The sequence below is a fragment of the Galleria mellonella genome, unplaced genomic scaffold, assembly GCF_026898425.1.
Source record: "Galleria mellonella isolate WM207_F2 unplaced genomic scaffold, CSIRO_AGI_GalMel_v1 utg38, whole genome shotgun sequence".
In the NCBI taxonomy this organism is placed as follows: domain Eukaryota; kingdom Metazoa; phylum Arthropoda; class Insecta; order Lepidoptera; family Pyralidae; genus Galleria; species Galleria mellonella.
In genome coordinates this window covers 7179395-7202302 of record NW_026442090.1, presented here as the reverse complement: position 1 = coordinate 7202302, position 22908 = coordinate 7179395, and the positions used below count along the sequence as shown (strand labels likewise).

Sequence of the window (22908 nt, the reverse complement as noted above, 5' to 3'; positions counted from 1 at the left end):
TTAGGATTTAATTTATCAAATTCATTCAGTGGTTACCTATTGGAGTCAATTATACAACAAATTTACATGATTTGGTTTATATTTTATTTTACTCTATATCAATTGAGTAAATAATATTAAGTATTACACTAATAGGTACATAACAATAGTAGTGAGGATAGCTTACTAGGTTATATTTAGTTCACATTGATCTAATTTTATGCTATAGGACACATTTATTATTCTTTTGCTTCATTAATTCTCAATATTTACTGAACTATTAATTTAACATTATATAAATTTTATAAACAATAATTATGCTATAATGACTTATACATAAAATTTATTAAATTCTTTTATTGTGAAAGAAATGATTTAAGATGAATTAATGACATTATTTATTTCTGAGGAAATTATTGACTTTTATTTCATAAACTTTTATGATGCAGTGACATTGATTATATATAAAAAAAAAAAAAAAATTAAATAATTATGATTTGATTTTGATCATCCTAAGATGTTTAAATAGCTTATATAATGTTTTATAGGGGGTTTCAAATTGAAAGTTAGACGTTTCATAAAATGCCATTAAGGTTAGTTAGGGCCTTTAGTTACTTTATTTAATTATCTAAATATAAAAATTTTATTAAGTGTTTTCATATTGTTAAATTCAATTCCAATAATTTATTAGGATGCTATTATAAATATTTTATTTAGGGTTCTATACATAATTTCTTTATTTCACTTTACAATTATAGTTCAGATTTTATTTGATTATTTGCTTATTTTGACTTAGACACTTTATTATATAAAAATAAAACCTTTATACTTATATCAGAGGGAGATTTTGTAGGTTATTTATACATGTGCACTCTCTACATGCCTAAGCATTTTACATACTTAGATGTTGCGCACACTTAGTTTATTTAGTCCTTTGTAGTTGCACAAACCACAAGACATCTGTATCTTTTGAAATATTAATTTATTGTACAAAATAAATTAACTGATGTATCTAATGTAACTGTTTATATTTATATTAGGTTGTCTGTTGTGATCTTTTGGTAGAAGCGATGGGAGGTATTTATCTATCTATCTAATGGGGTTACATAATATTTTATTATAAAACTTATTGATCATGTTATTTCTGAGGGTATTAAGAAATAGTCATTGGTAATTTAAGTATATTAAAGGAATTTAAAGAGAATTTATTAAAAGAGTTTTAAACTATGGGGGCCGTTTGTATTATTTTATGCAACATATTTATAGGAGTCTTAAAATTGGGGGGCCGTGCAAAATTTGTCAGACAGGGGGGCCGGTGGTGATAAATTATTATTTATATAAGCTTTACTTCTATGATTAAAATTAATAAATAAAAATTAAATTTATTTGATTCTTCTTAGGAACTGTTATATTTTTTTTATTATTCAATGAATACTAGGTTTATTTCTTAAATAAAAAAAATTTATTTCTGGTTAACTTAGACGTTTCATAAAGTTTTATTCATGTTGTTTGAATTTATTTTAACAAATTTATTTGAACATCTTCATTTTAATATTTAATTATATGTTAATAAATAATTAAAATATTTTCAACTATTGGGATATTCTAGATATGCTTTTAGATACATAGTAATTATTTTCAATTGAATATATATACTTGGGATTTTATCTAATCATTTATTTACACTTAGACAATTATTTTAGGATTCGTTTTTTTTTGTATTTATTACATTTTAATGCTTAGATTCTTTCACTTCATTTCGCTTTAGGTTTTTTTACTTAGGCTCTTTTGCTTGTTGATATGTTATACTCATACATTTAAGCTTTTAATTATGAACTTCCATTTAGATGTTTTAACTCGTATCTTTTAAATAGATACTTTATCTAAATTTACTGATACAAATAACGTATCTATTAGGTTCTTTACTTGAAGCTCTTCACATGTTTAGGTTTTATACATTTAAACTCCTCACATACTTAGGCTTTTCAAACATTTAGGTTTTATAGATTCCTTTACACACATTTAGGATTGTATTCATTTATGCTGTATATGACATTGTAATTACATGCATTGAATTTATTACATATAAAACCTATCTTGTTGTAATTATCACTCCGGTAAACTTCTTGATAATTAGGGGGCCGGATGTGACGGTTCGCATATAGGGAAATAAATTTAATATGGTAATGTCAAAAAGGGAGGGGGAGCACAACAGAATATTTGTAATTATCAATCCGGTAAACTCCTTGATAATTAGAGGGCCGGATGTGACGGTTCGCCTATAGTACAATAGGTTTAATACCATAAGTACATAGAAAAGAAACAGGGGTTCCTATGGGTGACCGCTGCGAAAGCTGAGCTATTTAATATAAACAAACTTTAAAGTCAAGGTTCACAATAGTATACAGAGAAGACGTTACCATATATGAAATATTGACACAGAAGGGAAACTCCTTTGATGTGTTTCCAAAGTGTAGTAGATGTCACAAGAAAATTAAATAAATTAAACAAAAATATATTATATTTTATATATAACCAAATTATAGTTTACCTTTTATCATCAGGTGCAAAAAGGATGCATACAACACAGTTTAATAAGAATTATGAGAGCCTTTAAAGTTTTATAAATTCGATAATAAAATTAATAGAAAATACCAAAATACGTTAACATATAATTAAATTGAATTTGAAGAAAAGTTCAGTTCGAATAATAGGCTAAATCTGATTATTGAAATAGCTACCCTTCGGTGACATAATCTATGACGTTATTAGAGAAAGAATAGAAAAAAAAAAAACCAAAAAAAGGAGAGCCGGCAGATCGGCGGGCGCGCGGGAGTCGCTTTTTAGGAATTGCGAAGAAAAAAAAAAAAAAAAAAAATGGCGCGGGAGTCGTGTTTTAAGGAACGGCGCAATAAAATAAAAAAATAACTAGGATATAGATCTAGGAGGGACTGGTTCGATGAAGGGGTTTGAGATCTTAGTGTATCACTTTGGATTAAGTGTGTGAAATTAATCAATAGAAGACTGGAGTATCCGGTGAGCTTGTTCCATTTATTACTACGTAGTTAGATTTTTGACTGTGATCACAGGCAAAGTCTATACTTAATATTTTTCCCAACAACTATTAAAATACGTATTTAGTCGAGTCCATATACCTTTAGGTAATGCGTATATCGTTAAATGCAATCACATTTGAACAAAGTTTACATCAATATAATTTACGTACTTACGTTATTCTACTCATATACAAAATCCAATTATATGGTCGTTTGATAGAACTTCATCAATTTGATTCAATGTTCTAATTGTCCAGTTTTGGAAAATACTTATTGAATCAACTATTGAACTATTACAATACTAACTAGTTCATATCTAGTTATTATAAAGTATTTATTTATTGAGGATAATAGACTAAAGTGACTGCGGTCTGGTCTCATTGCTGGGGAAACAGCTATTGATGAGAGAGAGGGGTTATTGAGTGGCGACCCTGTAAATGCAAGTGCGGTGTGGGCTACCTCCATTGTTTGGAGTGACTGTTTTATGTGTATTGTGGGGCCGTTCCTAATGGCAGTCTATGGGGAATTGCCTGTGTTCAGTCGTGGATTGATGATGGTTGAGACGATGATGATGGTGGAATAGTTGTATTTATTACACTATTACAGTGTTGGTTTGGAATATCTATTCATACTTAACGCTTCATGGTGAAGAGTTTTCATACCATTACTCGGTCGACCAGACTAATGATTCTTAGTCTATATTTAATTACCCATGATTACATGTGGGGATTTATTTTACACCAGATGTACAAAGAAACAGTTTAACTGTTGCAAGTGATTTTATGTGAATATATTACTTTTAATACATTATTAATTGTGTTAGAAGATAAATTCATGTGACTGTGGGGTGTTTATGGTAAACAAGCCTGTATTGATTAAATAGATATTTTGTCTTGATTTATTATAAACTTTAATATTGATTTTGTTGTAGTAAGCAAGCTGATAATAACAATTCTGTGTGTATTACTGATTACTAATAATATTTAATTATGCTGATATTATAGGTGTGGATTTATTTCCTAATGGTAATAAAAGTACTAAAAGATTCTCTGACTATAGTTACTCTTAACTAGGTATGAGGTTCAGTATAAAATTGGTACTGTATGACACTTGTGAAGCTATGTATTTTACTCATATTTAGAAAGGAAGTTGTCCTGGCGATAAGGTTTGTATGTGTGTTATTTGTTCATGTTATATTGACTAGACAAGTTCAGACAGGGTTAATATTAGTGAATATTTACTGGATTTATATTTAATATACATGTTTTGAATATTTTATGGGAATAGTATGGAGATATACAAGTAGTAAAATATAATATTAGTATTTTATAAATTTAATTATTGAGTTATATGTTTATGTCGGACTGTATCCAAGGAGATATTATACTATTAATATCAAGTTAGGACAATTACTTTAAATATTAATAAAGCAAACACTAACACTGATTATTCACTTCTTTAATAAATTTACATTAGAGGTTAGGAATTAAATAGATAGCATGTTGGGAGATCTTCACTACACATGTATTTGAGGAATGTTCTTGATAATTAGTACTGTATGTATATATTATTGCAGGTACAATTGCAATAAGATTATTAAGCTTCTAATCTTCTGTTCATTCTTGAATTTGAAAGTAAGCTTGGCTACTGATATGAATATAAGACTGCAGCATTGCTGGATACTATTAATTGTTTCTGGTTTAAACCATGATTATTTATGTCACTGATAGTTTAGTTGTATATTACGGTTGATATATGATGATTTTATATTTAATTATATTAAACAAATACAAATGGGCAAGCTTGCTGGTATTTGTTACGTTGACAGTTGTGATAGATAATCAAAATTCAATTCAATACATCAATACGTCATTCAATACGTCATTAGTGTGACAGATGTCAAACAAAAGGAGATTATACACGTTATGATTCTATATCTAAGTCTATAGAAAATTTATATAATTTTCTGTTATTTTATAATAACTGTAGGGGAAATATTGGAATTATTTATATGAGAAATTTCACTTAAATGATATGATAATTATTTAAAGACCTAATTTCTTAGGGATTTAATTATGATGATTTAAACACTAAAACACTTGTTTATCTGAGAATCCTCTTAGTAAATAGGTTTACTAAGACACTAAAAGGAAGTAGATATAGTATAACTATAGTACAGCTACAATAATTGTATGGGACTTACTGTCCTTTCTATACAGATATATATTTAATCTATATCTTTCACATTATAATTATGCAATATATTGCCTCTACTACTCAACATACACAAATAGGACTTATTGTCCTTCCTATATACCTATATATAATAATTTACCTGGCACTTTAATGTGTAATTTATCAGTACTTATGACAACAACCAATTAGGACTCATAGTCCTCTCTATAAAGCTACATAATTATTTAATCTGATTATTTCACTATGTGATTAATCAAACCTCTACAAATATTACAAAAGATCTCTATTACTCTCAACACAATAATAGCTTGTTGGACTTAGTGTCCTCAAACTTATAGAAAACCCAACTGGTTATTTCACGAGACGTTGTTAACTTGTGATTAATCAGTGTCTTTTAAAGGACTTATAGTTCCTTTAGATATATCTCTCTGAATAAATAATTGGTTAATTCACAATGTGGTTAATCAACAATAATATTATATATAATTGACTGGACTTATAGTTCATTCAATAGCACTCATTACTTTTAGTAGCTCTCGACCTATGGGTTGGACTACTCGTTCTTAGGCTCTGGCCTAATCAACAGATGTAACTTGAACCTTGAGTATTCTTGGTATTAAGTAAATAATATTAAATTGACAATGCTATGTTATGATATAGCAATTATCAACATTATATGGCTTGGCCAATTCCAGGGTGTGGAAGGTATCCCCTATCACACAAAACTTCATCTCTATCGGACTGTCTTCACAGGTGATCTCTAATGTCACATTATAGGGCCGAAGGGTTATGTCCCATCAAAGTAGGTTCTGGTGTCTGGGTGATCTCGCTTCTTGGTCTGATCTCTTGTGGAGCCGAAGGGAAACCCCCATTGAGTAAGCTCGTAACAGGGTGACGCTGGGAAACAGTTTCGTACTGTTAGTGGGTGATCTCTATGTCGCCATATAGGACTGAAAGGGTCATCGCCCATGAGTAAGCTCTCGTGTCGGAGTGATCCTGGGATTTCAGTTCCGATCCGTTTGCCTCTGGCAAACACTAATTTATACTGGAAGCATCGTGGGGCTGGTGGAGCCACTGTAATGTTGAAGTAAATGTACTTATGTTTGGTTTGGAACTGAGAATACTCATGCCCTTATTACCATCAGAGTGCATTAATAAATAGTAATACCCTTCCCTACCTTTTAGGAGGAAGAGTTATAGATAGTTGGAAAGTCTTCCACTGGTCCGGGCGTGTGAGGGGCCCGACCGCTCCCCCATTTTTTTTATTATTATTACAGTTATTCTGTAATTTACTATTAAATTAACATAACTTCCTAGTTACATGAATTATGAGTATAATTCATTAATTATTCTTAATCCTTAAAGATTTATCAATCATCTTCATTATTTAACTCCTATCATATACCAATTAAAGAACCTTTTGGTTATTACACACACAACGGGTCCTACATTACTAGACGATCACACATTTATTTATCTGGCCAGATGATCAAGTGTTTTACTAAAGATCTGTTCAATATTATGTGTTTATTGAAAGGTTATATGATTCATAGGGTGTTTGGGGTATATAAGGCAATATAGGTATGGGGTTATATTGAGGGTGTTAGGCCTTTCTTTAGGGTAGGGTTTCATTAGATTTTCATAGATTTTCATTAGGGTAAGCCTTCGTAGGCTTTTCTTAGGCTTTGTAGGTTTTCCATGTGTAGGTTAGTTTAGAGGGTAGTTATTATATAAGGGGTGACACATAGGGAAAGGGGGGGACCATCACAAGCACACTTTACCAATTAGAGGCCGCTAAAACGTGTTGATTACTTGCTCAATAGATAATGCCTCACGGACTAAAACCGAACTATAAATGTATAACAGTCTTAAAATTAAATTTCAGGAATTTGTTGTATATTAGTTACAAAATATTATGACGACCAGTTTAGCGTGTTGTAATAAACTGATTTATAATAAGGATTTGCAAGTGAAACTATATTTACTTGAATCATTCGAGCTTTAGCTTTTCTTTGACGCTTTAGTCAGACATTTATAGATTGACGATAATAACTAATAACTGATGGCCCACCTAGTGGAAAGTGGTGACCGTCGCCTATACATATGAGCAGTACAAATTAATATTGTCAATGTATCTTGTGTAGTTTACCAGCTGTTTCTTGCAGTGTAATCCATATAAATTTATTATCAAGTATTTCTGTAGAAACTATATCCCTCATTATGTATTAGTCGAAAAATGATTATTATGATTACTTTAGTGGATCCTGAAATTACTCTCTATAAATACGAGTACATAAATGAACTGTTTATAATATTTGTATATACGACGAGTATTTAAAAGATATGAACATCGGGTTTGTCATTTTTCTTTTTACATAAATAAACATAAATATTATGTTTACTTGATATATTATACTGTATTTTAGTTAGTATTCAATTGTTTTATTTGTGTTGCTAATCAAAGCATATCTAATCATTTATAAAATTTACATAAAATCTGCATTTTAATTATCCATTTGACCAAGTTATGACCTCTTTCTCTTTTAAAGCTATTTTAAATACTTACTTATATTTCTTAAACATTTAAAATTAATATCGCTTTCAATAACATTATTTCGTCATCTCGTTACTGTACAGGACCGCATTCTGAGTCCTTACTTCATACATAATTACTTCATCCTTTCTCTTCGTAGCAAATTAAGAAATCGTTTCTAATGTATTTGAGTGCATATGTAATAAACAACGACGAGCGGATGGACAGTTTATAAACCCAGTCGTCATTTATAAATAAAGTTGTACAATGCCTGTTCGATACGTACTTTTGTGACACTGCAACTCGATGATACTAGTCATGATTGATACTAGTCAGTAAATTAAAACGATTGACACATTACAGAATATTTTGTTGCAATAAACAAATGTTAATATGTACCTACCCGTTCTGTTGTGAAATTATTATGGCAACATTAAAAATATGGTGCTAAGTTGTTAATATATTTAAACTGGAAAATAACACTCCAATAGGTAGGTAGCTAGGTACGGAAGTTCATTCTCCATGTACTTTAATACTGAATAGATGAAATAATAAATGAAATATTCAATTTTTACAGAAACTATACGTAACTGCAAAATACTTGATATCATTAATCCTTTCCATTAAGAGTCACTTTACTACTTATTCTTCTATAGTTTTGTGTGAATCGAACAGCAACAAACTTTATTTAAAAACTTATATTTGCGGTTCGTTTTTTTACTACAATTATGACCCAAAATAAGAAATTGCATCAATAGTATCTATAATAATAACTATTAGATATCTATTTAGTAAGAAAAAGGCAATAAAGATCATGTCATATTATAATTACGTATTTTATGTACGAAACCTTCGGTGTGTAAGTTCAACACGCACTTGACCGGATTTATTTTGTTTTAAAAAAACTACTACTTTATGCTATTACGTTTAAAAAAATAATGCTATTTTGCTTTTATCCTCAACTATCATTTCTCACTTATAATCGCCAGCGTATACCAATAGCACAGGCGAGGTTACCATTCCATTATAATTCATTAAAAACCTAGAATTTTACTCAAAATCGGTTCAATAGTTTAGTTTTTAAAATCAAAATATCTAATTTTGTTACAATTTAAGTAGATTTTTTTGTGAGACATAATCTTCAATTATTTAGTTTTCTGGTTTACATTAATTTTGAAAATTTGTTATTTTCAGTAATGATTCAGTAAAGATATTTAAGATTTCAAATTAACCAGTTTGTAAGCACTATGAAGATGTCAGTAATATAAATCCTTTTAAGCATGAACAATAATTACCAAGATTGTTAGACAGCAACTGAGGCGCCTAACCAAATATTTGATATTATCTATTTGATATCAAGAGGGATGTTGCAGTCTATCCCCGGCTTTACTCCTTAGTCTGTTTTTACGACTTACATGAAAAGAGGGAGTTATGCGCATACATGATCTTAGGCTTATTACAATATAGCTATAGTAAGTACATAGACAGCTACTTTACGACATACTCATTTTTAGTTTTTTTTATATAACATAGAGTCGCAAACATGACGGCCCATCTGATAAAATGTGGGATTCTCAAATGAATTGTTTTATGTAGAAACCTAGACAATTATTGACATGAACACGTCACTAGAGGAAGACTTCATATAAACATCGTCTGCTTGGGTACCTCTGTCCCATTTGTATTTCTGTCGTAAAACAGTTGTGTTTGTATAGTTGTATTTCGATTTGAAAGATGGGCTATGGTAATGAAACTACGAAGTATAGAAGTATAACATTTTAGTCCTCAGGAATGGCCATCAGTGAAGGGTGTCACAGGTGAAGGGTAACACAGTGAACTGTTATGTCCATAGTGTACTGTTTATGTCTACAGGCGACAGTTACTATTTTCTATCAGGTAGACCGTCAACATATTTACCATTCTAAGTTGCACAAAATTAAAAATGTATTCCTGCTACTTATCACTTTTATTGACATGATTGTTTTGACTTCAAGAGCAAAACATAGCAGTGAAATTCTGTGATAGATACCTTACGCACCATAGTATACTTTGTAATGTTCATGGTGCTGTTTATGTTTATAGGCAACGGTTACCACTTTCCACTGAGGTAAGCCATCGATTTGTCACAAGTTATGTAATAAATATGCATATACATACTTTTACCAATAGTATTGTATTAGATGCTTTTACTTATATACCAGAACATATGTTTTATAAGTAAGGAGTGTTTATTTTTCAAGTATATACTTATTTATTTATTTATTTAAAAAAACCAACAGCAGTTTACTAATAAAATTAACAAACATTTTATAACAGAGTAGTATGGCCAATAATAGGTTTTTCTAAATTAAATTCTGTAGATTGTGTAGTTAACAATTGTCAAAGTGAAAGCAGAAAAAATAAACAAATCAAATAAGTAAGCAATCGTTGAAGTAACTATAATATTTTTACACATACGCAACATATATAGATATACATTCAATAATAAATATATACATATGCACCAATATACAAATACACACATATACGCATACATACACATATACATACATATATACACACATATATACATACATATACTTAAACTTTTACTACAGCAATCCAGTAAATACCACTTGCACATTCCTATTGAACAATTCTACGCCATGTTTTCATTTCAAAAGAGAATGAAAGTATATACTCGTATAAAATCTTAAAAATAATGCACCAAGGTGATCAACGTTATTTCTGTCGCGACAAGTTCTCTTTGTTTCCACATGATGAGATTGTAAATCTCTCAATTATCGAATAATTTAAGATTGTGTTCTATAACAAAACCGATTTCAACTGCGGCAAAACCAATTATTCTCGTTTAAGTTTTTAAATAACTTTTTTTTTAATATTAAACTACTGAATATATTTTGATAATTTCTATAGGACCAATTTGTACATCCTCTCAGTTAAAAAAATAATTGACTAAATCAGTTTATAACTGTTAAAGTTATGAGGTAACAAATATAAAAAAAAAAATACAACCGAATTGAGAACCTCCTTTTTTAAATTCAGTTAAAAAAAAGAGTAGGTTTTTTGATACATCAAAAAACCTGTTTCAATTTTTTGATTGTATCAAAAAATTTTTTACTATCAGTAATACTGGTTTACTAGAAAAGATTATTCGAATCGTAAATTCACCATACGTATATATGTATATGCTCTCGTTTATTATATACCTACTTAGTTATTGTGCTAAACTATTGTATTGGAGGAAAGGGATTGTTAGTAATGGGGTCTAACAGCCCTATTGTTAACAATGTACCCTATCAGGTTGACCTCCACACGGTTCCCCCTGGAAAGCATCATGGTTAGTTCTCGTGAAATTTCGATTGACTAACTGATCTGCTTTCATCCTCACCTATCTTCTCTCACTGATGCCCCAACAGCTTATACACATAGCGCAGACAGGCTTACCATTCTACTAAAAAAACTATTATATTAGTTTTTTAGTACTACTTCTGAGGACGACAACCGGAATTTTATTAAATCTAACTTAATTACAATACTAAAAATTACAATATAAAATGAACCAAAAGTGAGTTTCAAATCGTCACGTAGACCAGCTTCGTTGTGCACCATTAGCAATTACCTAGTTAGACATTTACATCATTTATACGAGTTCTGGATGCAGTGCATCGTCAGCGGTCCCGATAATGGCTCGCTGTATAACTTACCTAATATAAACTTCTAAAATCAAACAAACGCACTTAGATTGGTATTTCTAACAGTATAATTTACAATGTTCCAGGAAAACCTTACTTCTATCGTTCAAAATAATACATACATAATTTTACGATATAAAAGATAGTAAATAATAAAATCGTATTTAAAGGTAACAATGGCGAATTACCTATTTTTAAAAATACATTCATCTATGAAATGTAAATGAATTCATAGTTTAAGGACAGTAAAGTCTTTTTCATACAATGGACGTAACATTTCATGCGACACAGATATTTCCTAGACACCTACCTTGTTATCAATTGCTTATAATACCAAGCCTACAGAAATAATGAATAACTTGTAAAGTGTGACACTATTATTTCATACTGTTTTTATCCGACTGTAGAAGAAAGGAGGATAATGTTTTTCAGGTGTGAGTGAGGTGCGTCACACACATGGCCCCAAAAATCTCAGATCGATGGAACGACGTGTATGTATAACCGAAATAGTTTGATGCTTTTTTAGAGTCAAGTCAAGTGTAAATTACTCTTGATTCTAGGAATGTAGACTATGTTAGGTAGGTTATATACTTACTTTAGTAGTGATAGTAGATATAAAATAAATATGATGAACATTATCAACAACTAATTTTACAGTTGGCTTTAAGTTCGTCACGACCACTTGTTATTGTTAGTAAGAATATTTTTACAAAATAATAGTGATATTATTTAGTATTACCTGAATATTATTCATCATTTTACACGTCCCTAAGCCTAACATAGCTGTAAATTTTAGGGGTCCGTACTAAAGAGCGAAGGAAACGTTATGGTGCGATCTTGTCCATCTGCCCATACTTTCGACTCACAGCGATATGTCTGAACAACTTCTAATGCTATCAATTTAAAATTTAGAATTAACTGAGATACACATATTGCTGTGGAAATAATTGAAAAATTGTAATATTTTCTTAGTTTAGTAGTTGAAAAGAGGTATCACATGAAAAGCTTCGTTGGTACATTTTAATATTGATTTATATTTGTTTTTATGCTATATACATATACTTACCGCTATCTCTCCAGCATAAACCTATAGTGCAGACAGAGTTAAAATGTCATTTTTATCTATATAAAACCTAAGGGTTGTCAAATAAACATACAGCAACGATACAATCTTTTATTAGATGAGATCAAATCACTAAGCAAGTGGCAAACTAAACGCGTGAAGGATATCTCACGACATCTTGTATTATAATAATAACTAATAATTAGATAGATTGTGTAAAGCAACTTAACTCACGACAAAATAGGACAAGGCAAAGCGATGATGGTATGACGGCCCTCGTGATTTGCTTTCGTCTATGCGAACATACATCACTTATTTGTAGTTGGGCTGTAGAATTTTTTTACGTGATCAATAACAATTTACTGACAGCATAGAAAGTATTACATTAGCATACTTTGAAATTAATTGAATTATTTCGTCAGGCAGTGACGGATACAGAAGAACTTTTTTACATTTTTTTATTTACGCAGACTGTGTCGTCGGACATTGTATTTGAATAATTTTATTTACTATTAATTTTTACACGCGACTTCATCCTCGTAACTGAGATATATTGTATGACCGAGACAAAAAGTAACGTATGTTTTTCTTACCAGAAATATTACACGTATGCTAAAACTTTTTAAATATTCCAAACAATAACAATAATTTTACATTTATAATATTAGTAAGGATTTTACTTAGTTATTTTATTAAGAGTTATATATAGTTTTCGTTTGACATAAATTTACATTATTGTTAAAATACTAGTTAGATATTAAAATATTTTATTTTTAGAAAATATTCTAGTCATATTTTTTATGTCTAAACTCCCTTTTTATTTTTACTGACAATTTGCAATATATAGAAGTTTATAATGTATAAACCGGGAAAAAATTCAAATAATTCATTACAAAGTATGTACATATAAATTTGATAACATACTAATTAAAAAGAATTAAAGAATGAAAAAAATATATTTATATTGTACAATATAGTAAACATTCGCTCACACCAATGTTCTCTTACACGAATGGTAAATATCCAGATTCTTATGTTACGAGCTTCCTTTAGCAAATGTTGTTAAGTAAATAAGTAAATTTTGCCCTATATACTACCTCGATATATTTGTATGAAATAGAACTTGTATATCCTCTGTATGACAAGCGAGAAATAATCGTAGTATAGTCAGTTTCAAAAGAACTTAGTTAAAATGTAAAAGAATGATTGACTGACCATAAGACAGTCTTTTGATATTCAAATGTACAATACAAAACTCAATTAATTGATCAAACTAGTGGTCGCCCCGTGGTTGAAATTCGATGATAACATATATTATAATAAACGAATTTATTATGGTTATATTTGACATTTAGTAAGACTATAAACAAATAATATTGAAGACAAACAACTATTCTCAGTTTGACCAGAGACTTTAACAATAAACAAAAGTGCATATATGCGTGTGTGTGCCAAATAAATGGTAGTGTGTGTGATTTTTTTATTAATTTAATATTTTTATGTATATATATTATATAATATTTAAATAAATTTAGCATACTGTGCTCCTTCTCTATATAAACTACAAATATGCTTCATCATTTTCATCATTCACTTCATCATTCAATTTCATTCTCCTACGTCCGCGCAATTTTCGTAAAAAGGGGTCGAAAGTTTTTGCATCACGTATTAATATATAAATATATTGATTTGTTACAATATCATTTCAAGCATAATTCTGTGATATTGTTTCATAAGTTCTATTAAAATCCATTATATTTGTAGTCAACAATCTCTTTTATCTTTTATAATTAACGGTAAAATATAATAAGGATGATAGATCTACAATTGTTTCTTTTTTTTTGTAACTGGTATCACATGACTAAAGTTGGCATTTATTTGTATGTCAATGATCGGCCTGAGAATGGCCCATACCGGTTAATATCACTTTTATTCAAGAGCAACCACAACGCTTTCACTCGTACTTTATTTACATTTATGTTTTGAATATTACAACCTCTCGAATTTCATAATAGACCATGAAATTATTATAACATCTTGTAAATATTTTAATGGAAATCGCGTCATTAAATATACATAATATATGTTTTTATAAATATAAATTTTCATCATAGGTAGTTAACAAAACAGCCGGTCAATGAACTTAGGATGAATACATAGGTAAATATTATAAATAAAAAAGTAGATATGATTATTATGTATCGTGTTTTTCGTAAATAATAAATATTTTCACTTATACGTACTTTGCTACGTTGCACCGACAAGAGGAAACTCTTAAATAAAAAGAAGAAGATACGTACTTTAACTTTTTTTTATCTAATTATTCTAAATATGTAACATAAGGTAGCAATGTACTAAAATAATCTTATAATTTTAAAACTGTAATTTTATGTATTTTTTATCAGTATATTCTATCAGTTATAAAATCATCCATTCTATGAATATTTTTATCGTTATATTATTATTCTATGTGTACGGAAACAGATTCCATACGAAGTGATCTGTTTTTTTTATAGGAACATAATTAATATATTTTATCTATGATTTTATTATTATAAAAAACTCATTATAACATTTACATAATAAATAAATGTAAGGGTAGTATTTTAGTTAGTTTGATAGAAAAATACAAGAGTCGTACAGTAGAATTATTAAAACAAAAAACAATACCTAAGTAAATTGTATTGTTGATTCTATTATTCGTAAAAGGTTTCATAGAATATTTAAGTTGGATAAACAAAACCAAAATTATATATAAGCGCTACCATTAGGCTCTTAAGTACTTCTTGCACAAATTTTATTATGAATTATTTAGTTGTGCTAGTAAATTTGTTTATGTACATTATAATGCTTATTTCCTTTACAATTTTTCGTAATATATAAACATGAATAATGAATGATATAACTACGTAGAAACACATGTAATTATATTAAATTAAATCAGCGACAACGTGTGTTGTGTTTATAATGTTGACGCTGAGTTGAGGGTATTAAGTTACAGTTATTAGATTTATTCAAATCAACCATAATCATAATCAATTAATGTCAACTATAATAACTGTTTAACCGAAATTTATTATTTCATACAAATCAGACCGTAAAAAATATAATCAAAATATAAACAACTAAAAACCCCGACATACATTTGAATGGTTGTTTATTTTCTTTCCTATTTCCATGGTGATCGGTCAAATGGTGCCGGAATCCGATAATGTCAAACATATATTATATATTTTAAATTTACGCGTACCAACGCCCATTTTTATATTTAAGCATTAAATATTTGATGACAATATGATCATGAAAATGTTTATCCTCCTCTCTTCTGGTTATGCCCAACAGCATTCATAATTCTTCTAATTTAAATTCTAATTAAAATTAGAATAAATTAAGTATTGTGTAACATTATGAATAAATAAATAAATGTATTAAAGTACATATGCCATTTATATATTTATTAACGAACTACCCACCGATGTACGAGATAATATTACTATTAGCAACATCAAATGTAAATTAAAACGATACTTCTTGCATGATTTTAATACAATTTAAATAGTTTGAATGTATCTAGTATTAATATAAACCTACGTGGTTTCTGAATGCTAATGTAACATAATTTCTGTAACTTTGTATTTTTTGTGATAATAATAAAAAAAATTTTATCAAATTAGAAAAAAAATGTATTTCAGCCTATGTTCCTTGAATAATTTTGTTAAATTTTAAGAATACTATTATAAGATTAAAACGTCATTTCTTTTTATCTTGTTATGGCTTTCAAATTTTAATTTTAAGACATAATGATACATGGTAATTTATACGTTTAAATAAAGAAAAGTTTATTTTTGAAGTTATTAATTTACTAGTTTGTACCTGCAGCTTTGTCCGTTGTTTGACCGAGATAAAAAGTATCAAATTTCCTTTTTTATTACATCATGTACACTAAATTCTATTGGAATCATTAGAATATCTATGTAACATATAAATACTATATACTCCCTTTTTTACTCATAATATTAGTTAGGAAATCAAAGGCAAAAATAAATTACAATAGTTAACATAACTGTTAATTGTAAGCCGAGCAATGTGCTAAGAAAGATAGAAGTCACTGGAATAATAATCATACGAAAAAGTCATGAGGCCAAACATGACGTGACATCGAAACCTGACAAGCTTTATTTAACATGGTTTCATTTTTTACACGTGTTCAAAACATATTTCTAATAGTACATATAGATATATTGTTAGAAAGATTCAATTCAATAATCATTTAAAATACTAAGAGTCGATGTCTGTACGTATTATTATTTTTTTTTTGCTAAAATTTATTAAGGCAATTAATAATTAATTAAATAAACGAAGGAAAGCAAATCAGTCATTTCTAGATCAGTTTCTGTCTAGTGTTTATAACACCATCATGAAACATGATTGAACGGATCTGTATATGTAAATAATTTCAATTGAAAACCTGATGTATGTTTAGTTTAAAATCGGTAGAACCAACTATAACATAATTGACCCTTCAATAATTTGAAATCGAATAAAATGGAGGCCGCTCTTATTCAAACACACAACCTGCATTTCTAACTAAAATATAAAATAACGTAAGTTAGCTTCTTAAAAAGGTCTAACTAGAATTAAATTATTTTACGTAGACAAAGCCATGGTAAATAACTAATATATAATATTAAAGTGAGTTTAATACCTCTTGACGTTTTAATAGTCAACTAATCCTCATAAATTTTATAATATACCTATAATACTAATAAAGAAAAACATATTTTTTATACACGTCATTCAATAAAAGTAAGTGAGTTACTAAATCGGATGCATAGCTGTATAGAAAAACACGGAAATAAACTTTATCAATCACAGAACGAATCATCAAAATCAGTGCAAAACTAGGAAAGATAAAAAATAAAGCCAAATTAAGAATATTCTTTTCAGAGTCAATTAAATGTATAAAGATATTCAATTAAATAACCGTAAAAAATAATTTTATGAAAGTTCAAGGTAAAACCACAGAACATTACGTATGAACATATATAATTAGGTTATACGTACATCTAGTAAGAGGTATCTTTATAAATATATTTGTAGGTTTATCTATTTTTTTGTTGATACATAATACATATGTAAATTGATTAACATATATGTACATACCTATACAAAATATAATTATATTCAACTATGGATAATAAACCGCCACTCTCAACTAAAACCAATAAAATAAAAGATTAATTCTTTCAATAGATATACTGCTTAATATACTGATATCATAAGACATCCATCATAACATTATTAGCATATTTACTATTGACTCTTCTTTTTCCGGGCTTCAAAATTCATCGTTATGTTTACTATCATAATATTATGCATGATTTCATAAGAACTTAATTATAAAAATGATCCAATAATTCACCACATACCAGTATGTTTAAATAATTTTATTAAACAAACACGTGTAAAGTAATATAAATGTCTATTTATTTAACTATAATTAATAAATCTCATAGGTCTAACAGGTATTCAAAACTGAATATTTAGTTCATAAAATAAAATATTGGCAACTATTAGTTTTTTGTGTTTATTTATTTTATAAAATATTACTCATTACAAAAATCATACACAAAAATGCTTAATACTGGAACCTAATACTGGATTGCTCATGTACATCTACGAATGTCGCTTTTCGATTTTGTCACAGCTGCATCATTATTGAAAAAAAGTAATATCGAGTATTTATAGAGAATACTTTATATTAAACTAGCGGTCCGTCCCGGCTTCGCACGGGTGGACATTTTTACAACATTTTACACTTTTTAACATAATATCTTTTGAATGGAATATACCTACGATTTGAAAAATTTATAAAGTAATCTGCAGGTATTAAAACAATTTCGAATACAAAATAATTTATTTGAATAAAGATTAATAAATAGGTATGAATAACATGTACAACGCGATAGCGTTATTTTTTTTTTATTTTTATGACTTATTAAAGTCGTAATATGTATTGAGTGGAATAGCCGATTTGAACAATTTAAAAAGTAATCTACATAAATTGAACCAGTTTTGAAAACAATGTGATTTATTTGGATAAGGATTTAAACAGAAGCATGAATAACATGGTGTAATTTTGGTCGGTATTTCTATCAACTTTTAAAATGTAAAAAGTGGTTATTGTGACATAACAATAATAGTTGGACATATAGTATCGCGAAGTTTTTTGTAGTTATTGATATTTTCTTCAATATTGTAGAACATACTTTTGTTGTATCACTAATAATTTCCGCAGCGCACGCGACGAAAGATATTTTTTTTACACCTTGAGTTACGTTACTAAAGTTTTAGTAAGGATCCCTAATCTTTTCTAGCAATAAATATACCCTATATTACTCAAGGTGAATGTAGCTTTCTAATGGTGAACGAATTTTTGAAATCGGCAAAGTAGTTTTTGAGTTTATTAATTACAAACATACATCCACACAAAAATACAAATCTTTCCTCTTTATAATATTAATAATATAGATAATGTAGATGTAGACTATATTATAAAATCGCCACGGCCAATTATAATTCTTTTATATTTAAGTATATACACGTTATAAGTACCCATTAAGTACATTTAGTATTCAAGTAAAGTAAGTTATGCTGACGCGTCTACGAATTCGTGAGATCCTTCGTTTTAAAAGTAAAAAATGATGATGATATCATTCAGTTAACTTGATTATTTATATCTAAGTAGGTAGTATACGTAGATATAACATAATTCTATACTAAATGGTACTCATATATATATATATATATATATATATATATATATATATATATATATATATATATATATATATATATATATATATATATATATGGGAACTTGTATAGCTATATAGGTTATGCTGAACTAATATGCGTACTATTGTAAATTATGTGTTTAACCTATAATCTAAAGTTTAAGCATATTTATTTATTTAGAATTTGTTTACCAACGCAGTGTTGTACAAAAAATATATAGATACATATACTCAATAATTGAAGTGACTTTTTTATGTTCCTATAGGAAGGCAAACAAGTACTAACACAATATATCTTGGTCCAATTGATACTACAACAATGATCCATCCAAAGGACAGTCACTTGAATGTTACCTATACTACCTTGTATCAATCAGGCATTTAGTTACTCCCAATAAAATTATTAATTTTGGGATACTGTAAGTGTAGTGAGCAATTTATAATTATTAAATTAATTAATTAAAAAGTAGCTTTTACTCGCGAATTCATCTGTGTGATCGGGATATGTTCATTAACCGGGACGAAAATTAGCATTTATATCTTTCTCCATAGATAGTAAATGTAAACCAAATTTCGTGACGATTAACCAAGCTGTTTAATTGTATATTTAAAAGATAACAGCCAAACAAAGTCACTTTCTGATTAATAGTTCTTCATACCTTGATATTTGTAAGGATTACTGGTTTATTGACAATAAAAACCTGTTTGGTTCTTCCTGTGTCGAGGTCTCGCCAAAGCTTTTGTGAAAAAACTTTGTAATATTGGCCAGTTACCTATAAATTATTATAAAAATCAGAAATATTGAATATGCATTCATATCATAGATTAAGTAATTAATAGTATAGCATTCTCTTTCCATGATTCATACTAAATTTATAAATAAACATATGAATGTTCCAATTTTAATTTTCCCACCATAATTTATTACGGAATACACGTGTATGCAAATATTTCGCAAATCTAGATATAAATATGTATGTGAAGAGTTCATTGAAAAGATATTAATATATAGAAAAATTCAACCTTTTTTTTTTGTAAAACTTATTAAGCCCTGAGTCGTAAACGCTTAAAGTTTGTATTCATATTCTGGTACAGCATAACTGTTTTTAAACTGATTTAAAAAAACAGGCTTACAATTACTGTATAACATAAAACAAATGTTTTATTCCTATATTAATTTTGTATTAGTGTTAATCATAAATTACTTTATTAACCAAATAAATGTTTTGTTATTAGGAAATGGCTGGAAGAGGTCGCGTTAGCAAACAAGCAGGGTCGGAAACCATCTCTTCTGCGCGCTATGACTAAAGCTTTTTGGATGAGTTATGCACCTTCAGGAATCATGTTCTTTATACAAGCATTGCTGCTGAAGTAAGTAAATGTTATTAATTATATTAGGTTAAGAGTCTACATAGCAGACAGACATATCTCTTTATGCGACTGCAATTTTAATAACCATGTCCTTACCTATAAAATTGCAGTTAACTACGACATGTGTACTTTTTTAACATGCTTTCTTTAAAGTTTTATATACTCGTACTTGAATATGTTAATTCGGATAATAAAAAACTAATAACGTATATAATTAACTAATTTCATTCAAATTCGTTTAGCGTGTTTAAATAATTAATATATAAATAATCAGATTTGTAATATAAAATAGAGTATTAAGAATTAGGAATGAATGCTATAGAAATAGAAAGCAAATTGATATAACCTATTAAATACATAGTTATCTATAAACATTAACAACAATAACAATATAGAAGATAAATTATATTATTTAAAGGAATAAAGTGTATGTACAGCTTTATAGGTTGTAGGTACAGCTAACTACCTGCAACATAATCGCGTGACCAGGATATATTGATTGACCTGGATAAAAAGTAGCCTAGTCCTCCATGCCAAATATGTCAAATTTCATAACGATTGGTTGACTCATTAAGGCGTAACATAAAAACAAACTTTGAAAATGATAATATATAACAATATGCAAAGTATTAAAGTATGTATTTATAAGTATATCATATAAGTAAAATTAGAGTATCTGTTTGTAATATTGAAATAACTGTTTTTTTATTACATGTATATGAATATATATACGGTACATACACCAAAATAACATTTTTTACAATTTTTGTCTGTCTGTCTGTTTGTTCTACGCTAATCTCTGAAATCACTGGACCGATTTTGACGGGACTTTTATTGGCAGGTAGCTGATGTAATAAGGAGTAACTTGGGCTACTTTTATTTTAGAAAAATTCTTATATTTTAGAAAAATAAAGTAATATTGCAATGTCCAAGTACTGTGCAGTACTGCGCGCAGCTCACGCGCATGCCACAGCTATAAAAATATAACTTAATTTGAAATAACTAAAAATAAAATTAAATTAAGTAGGTATCATAATATAAAAAAAAAACTAAAAAATTAAAGAATCGACTGTTAGGTGGAACGAAGTTCGCCGGGTCAGCTAGTATATAATATAGTATGTAAAAATACAGGCAAGGATCTAGTAAATTCACTGTTGCCTTTGTCTACTTTTGGCACAAATGATAAAAAACTATGCTAATAACATAATAAACCATGTTCAAATAATGACCTATACGAGTAACTTTTACTAATTGTTGTCGTTTTTCGATAATCTACAGGCAAATGTATATTTATTTGTAGTTTGCATTGGCAAACCAAGGATGATGACGGAGTAAAAACTGCATTAAGAATTTTTTTATGAGCCAACGAATTATTATTCATTTTTCTTTTCATATTAAAATATAAAATAGTTCTAATAATGACATAATCAAAGTTTACAATAAAGTTAGATTATTACATTATTTTAATACTATAAAGGATTATATTCAAAGCGATTTTATGAAGCTATTACTTGTAATACTATTACATAATTTATCTTACTTTCTTATAATAGTTTAGATGTTTCATAATGCATCAATTTAAATTTTTTTAGTAATTTTAATAATAATCTAGTCATTTCTTTTTCAAAATTATAAAATTAACAAATAGCTAAAATAAAAAAGGTCTTTTATTAATTAGTAATAAAATATAATAATAAAAGACAGTTAAAAATAATAGTATTTATCTGTATTTTTTAATTATTAATTTTAATAAACAGACCTGATGCATGTAGTTCATTAAGCAGATCTGACGGGTAGACTAAAACTAGATTTGGCTACATTTAAATGTATTTGAATTATAAACGTAAAAAAATCACAATGTCAGTCAATAGTAATAACAATTACATCTTTAGCCTTAGCTACTTAATATTTGACCTATGAACTCACTGTGACCCAAACGATAGAGATTACAAGGACAAAATATTGCCAAATAAAATATAGGTACCACATATAGCATTTTTAATACTTATTAACAATATGTTAATATAATGCGTATAAGAAAGTTAATAAAATTAGAATAAAAGTATTTTTTATTATGTTAACCCAGTTTATTTTTTTTTTACTTATTTTCTCTTAAATCCGTTCAGCTATTTACCTATGACAACTAAAAAAGTGGGCGACTACTCTACTAACGTAAAAGCACGTAATTTCAGATAAAAGTAACTATATGTTATCTGTA

General features: G+C 28.2%; 1 protein-coding gene across 2 annotated transcripts in view; it reads left to right on the top strand.

Annotated features, from left to right (window-relative positions):
• The window catches only part of LOC113522920 (ATP-binding cassette subfamily C member 4-like), a 90927-nt gene that overhangs the window by 33210 nt on the left and 34809 nt on the right, over positions 1-22908 (top strand). For both annotated transcript variants that reach the window (XM_026908767.3, XM_026908766.3), the window contains exon 2: positions 20556-20690. In XM_026908767.3, coding sequence (XP_026764568.1) covers positions 20556-20690 — 135 coding nt within the window. The remainder of the gene's footprint in view (positions 1-20555; positions 20691-22908) is intronic.